Source organism: Schistocerca piceifrons, chromosome 11, assembly GCF_021461385.2.
Source record: "Schistocerca piceifrons isolate TAMUIC-IGC-003096 chromosome 11, iqSchPice1.1, whole genome shotgun sequence".
NCBI lineage: Eukaryota > Metazoa > Arthropoda > Insecta > Orthoptera > Acrididae > Schistocerca > Schistocerca piceifrons.
This window is the reverse complement of record NC_060148.1, coordinates 23,187,529-23,204,958: the sequence shown is the minus strand read 5'-3', so window position 1 is coordinate 23,204,958 and position 17,430 is coordinate 23,187,529. Positions and strand designations below refer to the sequence as shown.

At 43.8% G+C, this 17,430-nt stretch overlaps 1 protein-coding gene across 1 annotated transcript; it reads right to left on the bottom strand.

Annotated features, from left to right (window-relative positions):
- Nucleotides 1-835: 835 nt before the first annotated feature.
- LOC124720243 (ankyrin repeat domain-containing protein 65-like) lies at nucleotides 836-16,907 on the bottom strand. The gene is made up of 2 exons (XM_047245559.1): nucleotides 16,903-16,907; nucleotides 836-1,217 (listed from the first exon to the last, which is right to left on the bottom strand). Exons 1-2 carry the CDS (start codon nucleotides 16,905-16,907, stop codon nucleotides 836-838), a joined length of 387 nt encoding a protein of 128 aa, XP_047101515.1.
- Nucleotides 16,908-17,430: the final 523 nt, after the last annotated feature.

The following is a 17,430-nucleotide window of genomic DNA, read 5'->3' as shown; positions in this document are numbered from 1 at the left end:
GTAGCTCCACGACTTGCGTCACCGTCTCAGCTGTGCCGTTGTGACCGATGAGTGTGGAGACTCGTGTGCGTCGCTGCGAAATTGCTTTCGTGTGCTGAAACTCGGGCCCCGGTGTTCTGTCTCCAATACAACTAGGATTGCTTTGCTCGTTGCAATCTTTTACGTCAAGTAGAGACAACAGTACCAGATAGAGAGGATTTCCTTCACATTTTGTATGCGTGTCATGTTGTGGTCTGATTGTGTTTAGTTCAATGTAGACTGACTGTATGGTTCCAGATGATGGTCGCATTATGTGGTGTGAATACCGCTACTACTATGTCATTGTTATTAAACACAACAGGTACGGTAGAGTAGAATGTTTGCTGAATATGGAGAAGTAAATTGAGTCTGATATCAGGAGCGAAAATTCTGGTGAAAGAAGTGATACAGCGTTAATCTCGGTATGTTGCAAATTAGAATAGTCTGATGTAGCAACTTGTAGAGTGGTGTGAAATACTTTTCAGCGATCAGATATTATAGAGCAGTTGTGATTGTTCACAATGAACTGTTGACTTTTGCCAAGTTTAGTCTGGAAGTTTTACTCGGGACATTTTTCTTGAGAGAAGGATTGTCCGTTGTTACCTGAATTATTTTGCTGTTATCTGGCGTTGTCTCAGTTTTGCTACAGCATTGCTTAGAGTATTTGTGTGCTGTATGCTACTCGAGGAGGGCTGAAATTAGTGAGTCACAATAGGATTGACTTTTTCGATCTTTATTTAAAAAATTATGAATATTGCTCTCGTACAAACTCTTTCAGTTCCTGTTTTTTTGCACAGAGTTGGCTGGACTGCCTGCCTCATGACAGCATCTCCACCAGCCGCCTGTAGCCAGACTCCCTGGCGAGGTCCAGCGGTGTCTCCCCACGACGAGTTGTGGCCCCCCTGTCGGCCCCCGCGACGAGCAGCGCAGCCGCCACTTGTGCGCGGCCATTCGCTGCCGCGTAATGCAGCGGCGTCCACCCACAGTCATCCCTGGCGTCCACCGCCGCCCCCGCCCCCACCAGCAGCCTCGCCGCCTCGACGCCTCCCCTGTCTGCTGCCCAGTGCAGGGCGGTCCACCCACCCCCGCCCCTCGCCCCCACGTCGGCCCCTGCGGCGATCAGCGCCCTCAGCTCCCCCACTGCCCCCTCCTCAGCCGCCTGGACCAGCCTTCTGTCCCTCTCCCCTGCAGAGAGGCTCCTGCACAAAACACACAAACTGCCACTCTCTGCTACAGACACACAACACACAGAACGAGGAAAACAGCCAGACGAGGAAACAACTGTTGCGAATACAAATCTGTCCTGAAACAAACCTACCGTATTCCCCCTCCCACAGTACAAAACAGTGCGCAATTGTGTGTATGTATTAAATTACAGCAAATCTGTTCTCTCCCCCTCATAAGAAAATCTTCATTCATCGTCCATTACAAATAGCATTATACAACCTCTGAAAGAATTTCATTACCACATTTTGTCACACTCATTCCTGCAAGTTGAAAGGTGGCTACACTGAGCCACAGCGCCAGAGATTGCACCAAAGAGTTTTATTCCGCCGCCTCCACTGGCAGTTCTTGTCGAGATCTGGCAGTAGTCAGTGCTTGCTGAGATGTCGTAGTAAAGAGTTCTTGTCGAGAGGTCGTGCTGGAGTGTGCTTGTTGAGATGTGGTAGTAGCGAGTCGGTGTTGAGATGTTTTAGTAGGGAGTGCTTGTTCCATGTTTTATGCAGTTGTTTGATGGGCTAAACAGCAGATGTTGTTCTACGCGAGATATTGTAATGATTAGAGTGCTTTTCATCAATGTATATGAAGGTAACAAAACTCGCTTTTTTTCTCATTATTTCAATGTCTTGAATAATGCGTCATTACAGGTTCAGTCAACAAAGCATCTGGCTTGTCTTCTTGTATTAGAGTGTAATTCTGGTTTTCTTGCGTAATTATAGTATTTCTATTTTCTTTAATTACTTCAGTATAAATGACATTTAAAATTTCTTGTCTTACTGAAGAATAACTGTGCCAGATGTGTACGTTGAATCACACTTCCACACACAGAACAGCTACACTTGTGCTTTGTTGGCTTCGTAGATTTTATAGTTGCTGGAGACTTAATTAATTGTGTTAACGGAAATTTTCTTTCATTCTTTGTTGTTGTTCTATGCAGTCTTTGCCTGTACAAAATGTTCACTACATGAGCCCACAAGAGAAAACTGCTCTGTGTGATTATCGGTTTACATGCAAACTGACACTTCGATAATGCAAATACCAGAAAACGTGTTATTGTACAATACACAGCCATTACGCTTGCATATTCAAATTTATTGTAATAAATGAAACCTCAGAAAGCAGCATCCTCCTTTAAATGACACGACAAAAGTTTTCTCACTTCGCTACTATCTGGGAATGCAATCCAGCAAGTAAAGACGAAATATCTCAAGTATGGTTTCAGTCACAAGTAACAAAGAGTGTCCAAGTTGAAACTTGAAATGATCTGCCATAAAGTTTTGTTTCCCGGAGATTCGAACGCAGCACTTAATCGGATGGTTAACTAAGCAGAATGAAACGCCAGAAACCGTCATTTTTAACCAGCAATGAGATGACAAACTGAAACCAGGAGACGAAAGTGTTTTGTGTTATGGGCATTCGAAACCAACACCTATCGACACGGACCTCTAGTCACGTGTAGACGTTATATAATGACTTACTTCATTAGCAGCGAAATGTGCGCATTTCTGTATTGTAAATAAAATTATGAAAATTTTCTGCTGACTAGCAATCGAACCCTGGACACACAGTTGTTGACTACATACAAAGATACCTCGACTGTGCTATTCTCTTTCACCAGTAGCTAGGAGTGGCATGTTTGAAAGTGACACGAAAGCGACGAAAAGCTGCCCGTCTGACTTGGGACTCGAAACCAGTACCACCATTATTGTTAACAAAGCCCAGAGAATCGGTAAAATCAGAATAATTTCTCACATGTATTTTGCTGAGCTCATGTTGCAACTTAAAGTGACATGCCAGGATTCGAACCCAGGGATGTGTCTCTTGTGAACGTCTTTATGACTTTGCAGACAAGTGGAGACAATGAAGCAGTGGAAATGCATCATCTGAAAGTGATCAAACGTGACGAAAAGGGAGATCCGAGTTCGAATTCCAGTCCATCGTCAATATTTTCCACGTCTCAGGCTCGAATACAGTAAGAGTCAAGTGCGCTGCGGCCTTGTACAGCAATTGGCTCATTGATTTAAAAAAAATATCGCTTAAGAAAGGTGACTGGCGACAGAGTTTCGACCCGGCGTGACTTCCGCCTCTGTCAGGGCCCAACCTGTAGCGACTCTCCTCCAGGCTACCAGAGGTGGGAGACATGCTGCTTCTGCTTGTTAAAAATGATTGCCGGATGTGAGAAACGAACCCAGACCTTCAGCATATGTAGCAAGAATCATTTCAACTTTTTCCTAACTAGCAACTACTACCACGAATTAAAATTCATGCGAGTTGCGGTATTCGAATCCAGTACACGCAGACTAGAAACTCGCGCCCTTAACCCCTTTATTTCATTTAATTTTTTAACCATTCCGAGGTCTGGCCACGACGCCTCCCCCATACCTGTCACCGAGTCGCTGCGCTATTTTCGCGCATAATTTTTTTATTTTTTTATTTCTAATTTTTTTTATTTTTAGCACTTCATCTGAAAGACCGTGTTTGCACACAAACTAACTCAGCTGAGAGCGACGCCTTCCAAGCTGTGTTCACGATGGTTTGCTTTCCGATTTATTTCTCAACATCTTGTAACTCGGCCAATGCCTCAGTTCCCGAGGCTCGTTTGGAAAGCTGGTCTTCTGCCATCGCTGACCACTGCACGCGCTGGAAGCTCCGTGCTGAGATTCCTGATACAGCGGGTGACGATGAGTGTAACGCAGAACAGCAGAAATCAGCGCAGTCGCTTCTGGACAAAAGGAGTTTTAATATACAGAATGAAGTGAAATAAAGTGTACTAAAAAGTACCACGTGTTCTGTCGTGAGGACCAGCTTTTCCTCCGAGATTCCTTCAACACAAAATAGAGTGCTTCTGACCTATGTATTTCAAATTAGATTTCTGTTTCCTTAAAAATAAATAAGGCAGTAAAAAACACCGTTTAACACAAAAGAGCTTAAGGACGATTCATTATGATGTTCTTGCGTTCACGCCTTTTTCTATTCACTTTGCACACTGTACCACGTAACTGTATGTACTGAAACATGTTGCGAAGTTCCTCTCGCAGTTTCCCGCCTCAGCGACGCACACGCCGCCCCGTGGCCCGCTTGTGCCCGGCGTGCGTGCGGCGACCCACCCAGCGCCCGCCCGCCTCGCTTCCCTCTGCTGGCAGGTGGTGCGTTGTCTGTCCTCTTAGCCAGTTTACAGCATTCCTTTATTCACGCGGCACGTCGCTACGATTCAAGAAAATTGGAAGGCAAGGTACTGGGAGTAGAGTTCGTGTTATTGTGGCTAAGAATTCTCTGATAACTCACCAGATGTCGTTCACTTGAGCGCGTACGAACCTCGCCTGCTGTCAGGTCGTAATTCCGTCACGTGCTGCCGACCACCCAGGTGGACTGCCTCAAGTTTCGCTTTGGTTGCTACTTTCCTGTTTACTGCCCTCTACCGAGTAGTTTTCACACTCGTTGGTAGGTGAGGGGTGCCGATGTTTGTCCAGATGGCCGCCCAGCCGTAGTGCGGCTACTTTTGTACAGTCACGTTTCCGCTTTTGATTCTCATTAATTCCACGTACATGTTCCTGACTTTTACCATATTCGACAGCCAACTCTGGTTTGAGTATAACTGAGTTGGAATCAAAATTGTTCAAAACGATAAAAGCCATTGGCGACGTGCCGTACATCTGTGGGTGGATTCCAGACAGTGGGAGTAATTTCGTCTGGTAAGTGCGGCGTGAGGGCCGTGTGTGTGTCTTCTTCCGCATCTAGTGTGTCGAACACACGAATATAGTTTCTCACTTTCTCCCAAAGTCGGCGATATTTAATCTCCCCCTCCCCCCCTCCCCGTTGCCGCCTGAGATGGTCAACGTGTCAAACTTTATCTTAAAAATATTACCACGAGTTACAAAATGGCGCAAAGCTGACAGAAATCTTGCTGCTGTTTCACCTGTTATGGGTAAAACTTGTGCCACACAGTTGACTTTACAGACCATCTACATATGTGCAAAGTGTGCCCTTTGGATGTCGTCAAGCCTTCTCTATGTTCTTTGACTCCAACTGGCACGCTGGCAAGCACTTTCTTAGGGTTTGCAGCTGCAGTACGATTTACGTTAGACCTGTAGTCCAGAGCCAGAACTTGGACTGAGGTCTCGCGTGTTTCGCAAAGATATTCCGCACCCCACATTCATGATGTGTGCTTTAGTGTTGCTTAGCTTTGAACCTGACGCAAGTTGGTATTTGTTGGTGACCTGCAGTGCCTTCTGCGACTCGCTCTCGCCGGAGATCACGACACCCCGTCACCTGTGTACGCCCTACACACGATATTCTGGCGACGTGTGTGGCATGTGTGTGTGTGTGTGTGTGTGTGTGTGTGTGTGTGTGTGCGTGTGTGCATGCGTGCAGCCCTCGTAGCAGTTTCTGCAGAGCGGCTAGCAGGGCCTCAGCGGCAGTGGCGAACGAGGCCCTCCACACAGGACCACCTCGGCGCACACAACTCGTGAACGCAGGTTGCCTGGTCACCTGACCACTGATCATGATTTACAAAGTGCAGTTCTTCGAAACTCTACCAGTGATGTCGGCGATGGATTGTTTTCAGAAGGCACTGGTGGCTCACCCTGTCGAAAGCCTTCTCGAAATCGAGCTGCATTACAGCCAGCTGAAGCCTGGGAACACGTGCCGTGCATATTCACAAACAGTGTGTGGTATAAGGAGGAAAACATAATTTCTAAAAGGGTACACATTAACAGTTTCTTGAATCATTGACCTTTGGATCAACTGGGTAGTAAACTGAAATTGTGATGAGGCTTAAGGTGGCGGCGGTACGAATTGCTCGATGGTTTTCGATCTGGAAGCCTGTAACTCTGTAAGAGCAGGTGTAGGCAGCAGACAGAATGGCTACTTGGCTGGTCGCGCGACCAGCACCTGCGGCTGGCGCAGCGTTCCCCAGTCAAAGGAGCCGGGTCTCCATTCAGCTGGCGCTGCTACTGCGCTCCCACTGCGGTACACTTCGCCAGTAGAGAGACTCAGTAGCGTTAAAATATGAGATTACTTACATGTTCTGCGCGGAATGGTCTTTCTGGAATCAAGGAACAAATTTGACACCTCTGTGTTCAACCTGAAGTGAGAATCTGTCATGTTATTTATCGGAAGTGACAACAAAATATCAACTGAATTGACCAAATCAATGATCACGTGGTTGCCAAATGAATTCTGTGACGTTGCCAATTCTGCGTTAGATTAGCGAGACGGTGAATACGTTGGCTCAGCTGATGCTATGATCACTGGCGATTTTGCCTCGTGAAGACGCGAAGACACTCCAGAATGAGATTTTCACTCTGCAGCGAAGACACTGTCTGCTGCAGTACTGACCAGGGGCCACAATACGTGAAGCATTTCCCAGAGTTTCGTTTGCATTTCTCTAACTTATATTCTGATCCAAAGCACTGTTACGAATAATATCCAGACTCACCGACGGCAAATGTAACGTCTTACATAGAGAGCAGAGGTGATTATTCGGATAGTCGCACTCTTCAGTAGCTATTGTATCTATTTCTGTTTTTTGTGCCTTACATGTGCTGTAGAGATGCAGCTCATTCACCATGAGTGATTCGCTTTTTTAGCACCACCTGACACTATTTACATTATGACTCAATAACTTTATTTTTAATATTATTCACTTAAAGCGGTTTTCCTTGCAGATACGTACATTGGCATCACCAAAAGACAGTGTAACACCGATTACAAAAGATTTTTCATAAGGTTCGAATAACACACTGTTTCCAATCAGAAAAGCAAACAGTACAAGAAAATCTTATCAATGACCAAAGAGAAAGCATTCAAAACGCTGTTAAGGAAAATGAAACAATCGAATGAATACAGTACAAGTTCGATAACGGTAGATAATGTGGGAGACTACATTCCTGATGATAACGCATTTCTTATATTTACCTAGCGTGTTCAATAAACCAACAAAACAACCAATGAGGTATACGCTGTACGAACACAAAGGAATTGCAACTTACCAACCCAACCTTACAAGAAAAATATACTACAATAAAACAATGTTCCGATAGCACAAACGCCCATAAATAGTCATGAGTTGGCGAGATATTGTGCCTTCCTGTGCAAAAACAGGCTGTGACCAAGTGCAGCCCACAGTCATAATGAAGTTGCGTTGCAGAACTGCCACGGAAGTATGTGTGGAAAAGTAGCAGTGTGTGCAGGCATATAACGAAATCAAGTTAACAGGTTATTCAGTGCCCCAACTAAATCTCTACACTTTTTTCTGCATAAAAATTATCTCTGTACAAGACGAAACAGCAGCAACTACGTTTTCAAATCGTTAAGTTTTCACTTTTAGACCTACAGTGCACTGAATCAAGACAGGAAAAAAAAGTTTTCTAAGGACTTTTTAACTGCTTGTGGATCTACTTGAGGGTAACTCTTCCACACAAGAAACAAAAAAAATCTTTCCAGCGAGACTTCAGCCTACATCTACCACAGTCACCCTTTTGGTGGGTTAACGCTTCACCCCTGAGCTATCGCATCAACCATCTCATGTAGCTCTCTCCTTGACCCCGTCGGTGTAAAAGGTTAAAGTGGTTTTAGTTTGAGGTTGAAACGAGCTTTCTGGACTCGGAAACATAAATCTTCTAATCTATACCATCGATGACAACGACAGGAAAATATCAGGTGGATGTGTCAGGACGATTCTCTGCCACTCCAGGAACCAAGTCGGAGTTCACAGTGCTGAAATGAAATCAGTCGGAAATTTGAGGGAAGGAAAAATAGGATGACTGCAGGAACAATTAGAAAAAATCGAAAAGAAAAGGAACATAAGAAGGATGCATTCAGCACATGGAAAAGGCCGCAACAACCTTCAGTGAAATTAAATGCAAGGATGACTACACAAAGAGTTCGAAAGGAATCCCAGTGTTAAACGGGCAGGAGAGGGCAGATGCCAGAAGACAGTGCGTTAAAGACCTCTGTGAGTGGGAGGAACTAACAGATAACGTGACAGAAGAAGAGATGGAAGCCGAATTGGAAAACGTGTGGGACTGGCCATTACACTCATAATTTCACAAAGCTCTGGAAAACTTGGACACAAACAAGGTGGAACGGTTAGTTAACATTCCCTCGGAACTTACATGATCATTTGGGAAGGTGAAAATCAAATGACAATTCAAGTTTGTCTGTAGGATCCATGAGACAGGAGTCATAACAACAGACTGCCAGAAACACACCATCCAAACACTACAGAGGCGAGCAAGGGTCGATATTGCGACAGCTTTCTCGTAGTGAGCTAAACATGAATCCAAATTACTAACAAGAATAATTATAACACGCAGAAGAATCGAAGATAAAACTGAGGGTCTGTTCGAGCACACTAAATTTGGAGTAAAGGATCGAGAGAGGCCTATCAGACCTTCGACCTGATTGTGGAAGGAATGTGTAAGAAAAATGCAGATCTTTATTGGATTTGTAGATCTTTAAATGACATTTGACAATGTGAAATAGTGAAAGTGTACGAAACTTTAAAAAAATAGGTATAAGACATAGGGAACAGCAGATAACACAGAATATGTACAATAATAAGGAAGGATTGGTGCTTTGATTAAAAAACGTGAAAGATAGCGATGATGATAGTCTCCGCAAATATTCAGTCTGAACACTAAAGAATCGTTGGTGGAACTGAAGAAACTTCCAGGAATTTAATTAAAACTGAGGGTAAAAAGCATTTCATTGATAAAATTTCCTGGCGATATTTCTTTCACTGAAAGTGAGAAAGAATCACTGGAGTTGGTGAATGTAATAAATAGTCGAATGATCACTGAATTAGGATTAATGAACAGAAGAAAGAGGAAAATATTGGGGAGTGGCGGAAATAACATTGATGGCAAAGTTTACATCAGAATTAAGGACCACGAAGCTTACAAATTGCAGGGATTCTGCTATGTGCGAAGCGTATTTACACTTAGGGACAAGGCGAGGTTGTTATAAAAAGTCATCTAGCACACGAAAACAGGACATTCCTCGCAAAACAAGGCTACTGGTACAAAAGATAGTCCTTAACTGGGGAAGAAACCTCTGAATGTATGTTTGTAACAAAGTACTGTATGAAAATGAATCGTGGATTACGGGAAAAAACGAGAAAGAAATCGAAGCATCCTAAATGCGGTGCTATTGGAGGATGTTGAAATTAGGTGAACTCATACCAGAGGAACACTGAAACGTCCCTCCAGAATAGGTGAGGATAACAATATGTGGAAAACCGTGACATGTACAACGGTCAGCGTAATAGGTTACATGTGAAGTCATCAGAGGTCAACTGCCATGGTACTAGAGGTAGCTGTAGAGGGTAAAACCTGTAGGGCAGGACAGAGATAGGAGCGCACAGCACAAGTAATTGTGGACTCTGGGCGGTCACAGCACTTTAAACTCGTTGGTCAGACAGACAGAAACATGGTCAACAGCAGGCAGAGTTTCTGCTTCGCATGTGTGTTGTTCCTGGGACTGGCTGTTACTCCATACTGCGGCGGGTCGACCAAAGTCGTCCACACCCTGACGAGCTGACGCTCTGCCGACATTCGCTTCTCTTTGCTGCTTGACGAGCATACTTGTTGTTACTAGCGGAAATTTTATGGCAAATAATTGTTTTTCTTTTTGTCCTGTCTCAGTGCTGCCAACCACCCCAAATGGTCTCACAAACATGTGTTTATCTGACCCCTGCTAGACCACTCCAATATGCCAAGAGTGCTGGACGTTTACCTCTTTTGACAAAAGAAAGTCACACATTCAGTGCAGTCACAGTGGCTCCCTGCCACCAGATTTTCTGTGTACGACGTTGGCGTATGTGCCTGAGTTATCGCTGACATTCGCTGCGTGAGAATAAATCACTGAACTGTTAACAATAACTCACTATTTTCCCTACCAACCTATTCTTAATGACTCTCTCTCTCTCACGATACAACCTCCTATCATGTCGATACAGCCCCATTATTCATCTGACTGTATTGTTCTGATTTTAGTGCCAGTTCGCTTTGCTGACCGTCATTAACTCTAGACTCTGCATTTACACTTTGCTTTTCGGTATTTAAATCTTATCTACCACAGAATGGTCGTGTGTGTGTGTGTGTGTGTGTGTGTGTGTGTGTGGTGAGGGAACTCACCGCAAGCGAGAGACAGTGGCGTCATCAGGTGCAGGAGTCGTGGGCGGTGCAGCAGCAGCAGCAGCAGCAGCAGCAGCAGTCTGGCGGGTTGTGCCGGCAGTGGTGGTGGTGGCGGCGGCGGTGGCGGTGGTGGTGGAGGTGGTGGTGGTGGTGGTGGTGGAGGTGGCGGTGGTGGTGGCGGCGGCAGCGGCTGTGGTGGTGGTGGTGGAGGTGGTGGCGGGCCTCAGCTGTGCAGCGGCTGGTGGGCTGCACACACAGAGAGAGAGGCACAGTGTGAGCAGGCGTGTCCTCGTGGGGTCCTGGGGACGGCCCACTGCAGCGCACACACACACTCATACACGCCGACAACAGGAGTAGCGGTCCAGTAAATACAAATGAATTACCAGTGCGGTAATCACATTCATTTGCACCACCTGAGTTCCCCACAGCAGTTGCTCGCCATACCACACAACAGGAAGTTCAAAATCAAGCATGAAGAAAATGTACACACAGTGCCTGACACTTACACGGAACTTAATTACAGACCCACTGTACGGGCCAGCTCTGGTACTATCGTTCTCAAAGGTATCCGAATGATCTGAACTGGATTGTGCCTCTTTGTACGTGACCCACATAACTTGACTACCTCGCATTTCATGTGCACCCTTTTAGATATTGTCGTTTTACTATACATAATAAACGTCCTAGGACTGGTTGGGCACCAGTCCCTGAAGTGTAGCATCTGAGACCAGTACAGACCAAAGTATGTGCTTCAGGTAGAGGCATTTGTACGCCTGTCTGTCTTTATAGCTGTTATAATGGTAACAGACAGTCAAATGTTAAGGACAAGTGGCCCTTCCAAACTTTGAAAAATATCGTGATTAACACTTTGAGCTACTTCTAAATTTCCTTATTGTTACAACCACTTTTGAAATATTTATGACTTGTAGGAGAGCAGCTCCAGAAAAAATTTCAAGACATTTGGCTTACCATGTGCAGTCATTACTGAACAGTCCTCTGTGGGACTTGCGCAGCTGGTTCTGTCCACACCGCTCCCTGTGTGAGAGACCCCCTGCTCCATGTGGCAGAATTACTGCAAGTCTACACTCTCTGTTCTGTGATATTTGTATGACTGCTTCAGCGCCTCAGCGTCTCTGGCTATCAAGAAGGTTAAGGAGGAAGGTGGTGGTGTGTAAGACAGACCTGGAAGAATTGGAAGGTTCCAGCCGTATTATATCATTCCCAGATAGAGAATCCGATGAACTGTAAGAGGTACGCACGAGCAGACGTAGGGTCAGTTAGTTATGGTGGTGAACAAACTGAAAAGAACTGTTAGGAGCAATCAGTGTGCAGATAAATGGGATACTGAAGAGCTGACGAATGGAATGGGTTCTTCAGCTTCTGTGACACTGTAGATAACGCGAGAATGAATGTCTCAGCTGGAATTTCAGCAGCTGGTGTCACTGACAACGCGAAACACGAAAACTGAACAGAGAAATGTTGGAGCAAGGAAGGCAACTCTGAAGAAATCTGAGCAAACGGAAAAAATACATAAAATGATTGATGAAAGAAAGAAGTACTAAAATAGTCAGGGAAAGCCAGGAATAAAGTATTACAGGTCGCTAAGAAATGTAACTCTAATTTCGAGGGACGATGAAGTAGAATGACAGCAGTAAGTTTCAGGATAAATAAATAAAAAGTGATCGTAGGATGCACACATTCAGCACATAGAAAAGCCTAAAGATCCTTCTGTGAAATTAAATGCAGGGATGACAACACTAACACCCATCCTTCCAGATGTCAGACTCTCAGATCGGTGCCAAAAGCTGTTATGCCGATGGAGTATGAACGAAAACAGGACGTGTAAAGGGTAATTAAAAGTATCACGAGAGCTACTAATCATGGGAAAAGCGCATCTGTGACTAACTGCATCCTAGATCTCGCGTGGATGAGAAGGTATAACGTTCAAATACCACTAGTGACAACTGTGTTGGCGCGAAGCTGTTACATGGGACAACATTTTCCTGACATGTACAAACACTTTTCGGAGTTTGTAGCAATGTTCTTTTGACAGTCTGCTTCTTTTGCTTCGTTACTTGAACATCATGTACTTATCATTGATGTTATTATGTTGTGTATTATTGATTATTGTTATTGCTGTTATTTCCACATGTGCGATGCAACTGTTTCTTTATTTTCCTGTTCTGGTTGTATATTCTGTGAAACTACTAAAGCACTCTACAGCTTTACTACTTTCAGTGAAATGAACCGAAAGCGGACTACCAAGAGAACATTGCTGTGAACTCGAAACAGCCGTTTTACATGTCATGAGCACGTCCAGTATTAGAATCAGAATATAAGAGAGCTTTGGAAGGCTTAAGATCCAATAAGGCAGATCATATACATAAAATTCCATCATAATTTCTAAAATCATTGGGAGAAATGGCAACAAAACGACTATTCACGTTGGTGCATAGAATGTATGTGTCTTAGGACTTCGGAAAAATACCATCAACCCAATACAAAGACTGTTAGAGCTGACAAGTGCGAGAATTACCGCACAATCAGCTCAGCAGCTCATGCATCCAAGTTCCTGACAAGAACAGTATACAGAAGAATGGAAAAGAAAATTGAGGATGTGCTAGATGACAATTAGTTTGGCTTTAGAAAAGGTAGAGGCACTAGAGAGACAATTTTGACATTGTGGTTGATAATGGAAGCAAGACTAAAGAAAAATCAAGACACGTTCATAGGATTTGATGACCTGGACAAAGTGTTCGACAATGTAAAGTGGTGCAAGGTGTTCGAAATTCTGAGAAAAATAGGGCTAAGCTATAGCTAGAGATGTGTGGTATACAATATGTACAAGAGCCAAGAAGGAATAATAAGAGTGAACGACCAAGAACAAAGTGCTTGGATTAAAAAGAGTGTAAGGTGGGGATGTAGTCTTCCACCCTACTGTTCAATCTGTAGAAAGAAGAAGGAATGAAATAAAGGAAAGGATCAGGAGTGGAATTAAAATTCAAGATGAAAGGATATCAAGGATATGATATGCTGCTGACATTCCTATCCTGAGTGAAACTGAATTAGCATCAGGATTGATGGTCATGAAGCAGGTGAAGTTAAAGAATTCTGCTACCTGGGCAGCAAAGTAACCAAAGACGGATGGACGAAGGAGGACATCAAAAGCAGACTAGCCCTGACCAAGAGAATTCTACTGATATAAAACATAGGCCTTAATTTGCAGAAGAAATTTCTAAGAATGTACATATGGAGTACAGGATTGTATGGTAGTGAAACATGGACTGTGGGAAAACTGGAATAGAGAATCTAAGCATTTGAGCTGTGGTGCTACTGGCGAATGTTGAAAATTATGTGGACTGACGAGGTAAGGAATGAAGTCATTCTGTGTAGAATCGGAGAGGAAAGGAATATATGGAAAACGCTGACAACGTGAAGGGGCAGAATGATAGCACATCTGCTAAGGAATCGACGAATGACTTCCATGGTAGCAGAGGGAGTTACAGAGGCCAAGGACTCCAGAGAAAGACAGAGATTGGGATACATACAGCGAATAATTGAGGACATAGATTGCAAGTGCTACTCTGTCCTGAAGAGGTTGCTGGCACAAGAGAGGAATTAGTGATGGACCGCATCAAACCAGTTAGAAGACTGATGACCCCAAAAAAAAGCGCGTCGTCCCATATAGCACTTTCACACATAATACGGTAAAAATTTAGGGTCGTTGGGTTGTGAACCCATGATCTTTGATACAGGAATCTTAGACTCTATCAACTTCCACATGAAAGCAACATACGTTACATACTGTTAGGCTTGTGAAGTGCTCTGTAGTCCTGGTGTTACTTTTAATTAACGTTTATGTACTCTCTGCTGGACAACAGCAGACAGCATGAACTAAACCGCAGTTTTTGTTGATAAGCTATCGACCTGCAACTTTTGGTACTGATCTGAATGTCTGACATCTGCAGGGTTGGGCGTAAGAGTTAGAAAAGAATTTCGCTGCTAAGTGCAGGGGGGCGGGGGGGGGGGGGGAGGAAAGAAAGAGAGAGAGAGGGAGGGGGGAGAGAAAGGGATGGCTGACAAAAGTACAATGAGCACCTCCATGAGGGAGGGACTATTGAATGATATGATGGAAGGGAAACTGAAAGTCGAGCTGGAAAACATAGCAGACTGGTCATTAGACACAGAGTTTAACAAAGCTCTGGACGATTTGTGCAAAGAGAAAGCGAATGGTTAAATAACATTCCCTTGCAGTTTATATGATGCTTGCAGGAGGCTGCAATGAAACGACTATTCAAATTCCAGAATGGCAGAAGTGAAGCTGTGAGCACCGGGCGTGAGTCGTGCTTCGGAAGCTCAGATGGTAGAGCACTTGCACGCGAAAGGCAAAGGTGCCGAGTTCGAGTCTCGGTCGGGCACGCAGTTTTAATCTGCCAGGAAGTTTCAACTATTCAAATTCATCTGTAGAATCTATGGGACTATAGACATAGCAACAAATTTACAGAAAAATATCATCTACACACTCCACATGCGTGTAAGGACCACTAAATGCGAACGATTTCGCACAATCAGCTAATTAGCTTATGAATCCTAATTGCTGACACGATTAATATGTACAAGAAAGTAAGTTTGGATGTAACAAAGGTAAAATCACCAGAGAGATAGATCTAATCTTACACTTCAAAAGGGAAGCAAAGTTTAAAGAAAGTCACGCAGCCTTCATTGCATTAGGCCACCTTTAAAAAGATTGACAAAGTAAAGTAATGCGACATGTGTGAAATCTCAAAAAATACGAGTGAGATATAGAATACAAGCAGATTATATAAATTACTATATGTACAATAATCAACATGGAACAGCAAAAGCTGAAGCAAGGAATACTGTCATTAAAAAGGTGCAAAACAGGGACCCAATTAGTATCGCCAAGGGTTCAGTTTGAACATCAAGGAATCGTTCGCGTAATTTAATAAACTTCCAGAAATTTAATTAAAATTGAGGGTGAAGGCATTTCATTGAACATCAAGGAATCGTTCGCGTAATTTAATAAACTTCCAGAAATTTAATTAAAATTGAGGGTGAAGGCATTTCATTGATAACATTCACTGGTGTTATTACCATGTTCACTGAAAGTGAGAAAGAAGTACCCAAGTGGTTAACGCAATAAACAGTTGGATGAGGACAGAATTATGATTTAAACTAAAGAAAGACTGAAATATTGGGGAGTAACAGAAATAACATCAGTGTCAAACTTAACGTCAAAATTAGGGACCACAAAGCAAATTAATTTGAGTGATTCTGCTACCTGGGAAGCCAATTTACAATGAGGGACACAGCGAGATTGTTATATGAAGTAATGTAACAGAGGAAAACAGATCATTCCAGGCAAAACAACGCTACTGCTGCCGAAGATAGGCCTCAATTTTGTGATAGAATATCTGAAAATGTACATTTGGAGCACAGTATTGTATGAAAATGAATAATGGATTATGGGAGATACAGGAAGAGAAGTGCCTTGGAGCATTCAAATTGGGATACAATAAAAGGATGTTGAGAATTAGGTGAATTGATAAGAAAGGAACTGTGGAAAGTGGGATATATCTGAAGACATCAGGGAATAATTGCCATGGTAGTGGTGGAAGCAGCAGAGAGTAAAAACTGTAGACAAAGACAAAGATTGTACTACATCCAACAAATAACTGGAGACTTTGGATGCAAATGCTGCTCTGTGGTGAAGAGTCCGACCTGGCACCCCCTCTTCCCAGAAATAAATGATGGGATCTCAGCACTCTAAGTGTGTTGACAGACAGAAATGTGATCTACAGTTGGCAGAGTTTCTGCTTTGCATGTCTGTTGTTACTTTGACTACCTGCTATAGCAAAATAAAGTGGTACAATCATGTTGGTCTAAACCCTGAGGAGCTTAGGCTTAAGAGACCACCTCTGCCAACTACTGCTTTTGTTTTGACTCTTGAACAGAGTAATTCTTGTTACTTGCACAAGTTTAATCCAGGGGTCTAGGATCCTTTCTTCTCTTTTGTTTCTACCAACGACCCTAAATTGTCTCATAAATAAATCTGTCTTTACTCATCCCCTGCTACTGCATTCCAATACACCATGATTTTTAGAAGTTTATGTCTCTTTAAATATAGTGTTACGCATCATGTGCTCTCATAATCCCTATCTGTGACTGGATTTTCGGTGTGTGAAGTCGCCTTACATGCCAGAGTTGTTGTTGGATTGGTTTACTGGTTCTGATGGGAATATATCACTGAAATGTTCACAATAGATCACTGCTTTCCCTACCAAACCATTTTTAATTGACCTTTCTCTCATAATACAACTTACTCATTCTGTGGATACTGCCCCATTATTCATCTGACCATATGTTATGATTTTCTTTCCATTTCATTTTGCTGACCCTCACTGAATGTAGACTGATCCTTTACATTTCCTTTCTCTGTTTTTCTATCTTCTGTACAATGTAGTGCTAATGTGTGCGTGCATGTGTGTGTAGTGAGGGAACTCACCGCATGCGAGAGACAGTGGCTTCTCCAGGTGGAGGAGATGTAGGAAGTGCAGCTGCAGCAGGTGTCTGGCGGGGTGCGTTGGCAGTGGTGGTGGTGGCGGTGGTGGCGATGGTGGCGGTGGTGGTGGTGGTGGTGGCTGTGGCGGTAGTGGCGGTGACGGCTGGTGTGCTGCACATACAGAGAGAGCAGAGTGTGAGCTGGCTGGCGTATCCATGTGAGGATGTGGGGGTGGCTCACTACAGCCAGCCCTGCTGAGGGGCCGTGCACACACTGGCAACTGGCAGACGACAGGTGCCGAATGCTGCAATAGCGGTCCAGTTAATACAAATGAATTGCTGTTGAGTTAATGACATTCAGATGCACGCCTGAGCTCCCTACAGCAGTTGATCACAACACCATACTACAGGTAGAAATCTTGAAATGACATTCCATAAAGTTTTGCATTGGATGCCAATTTGAACCCAGAACCTAATAGAATTGTTAACGATTTACTGGGATTTGCTTCCAGCACCTATCATTGTTTTATAG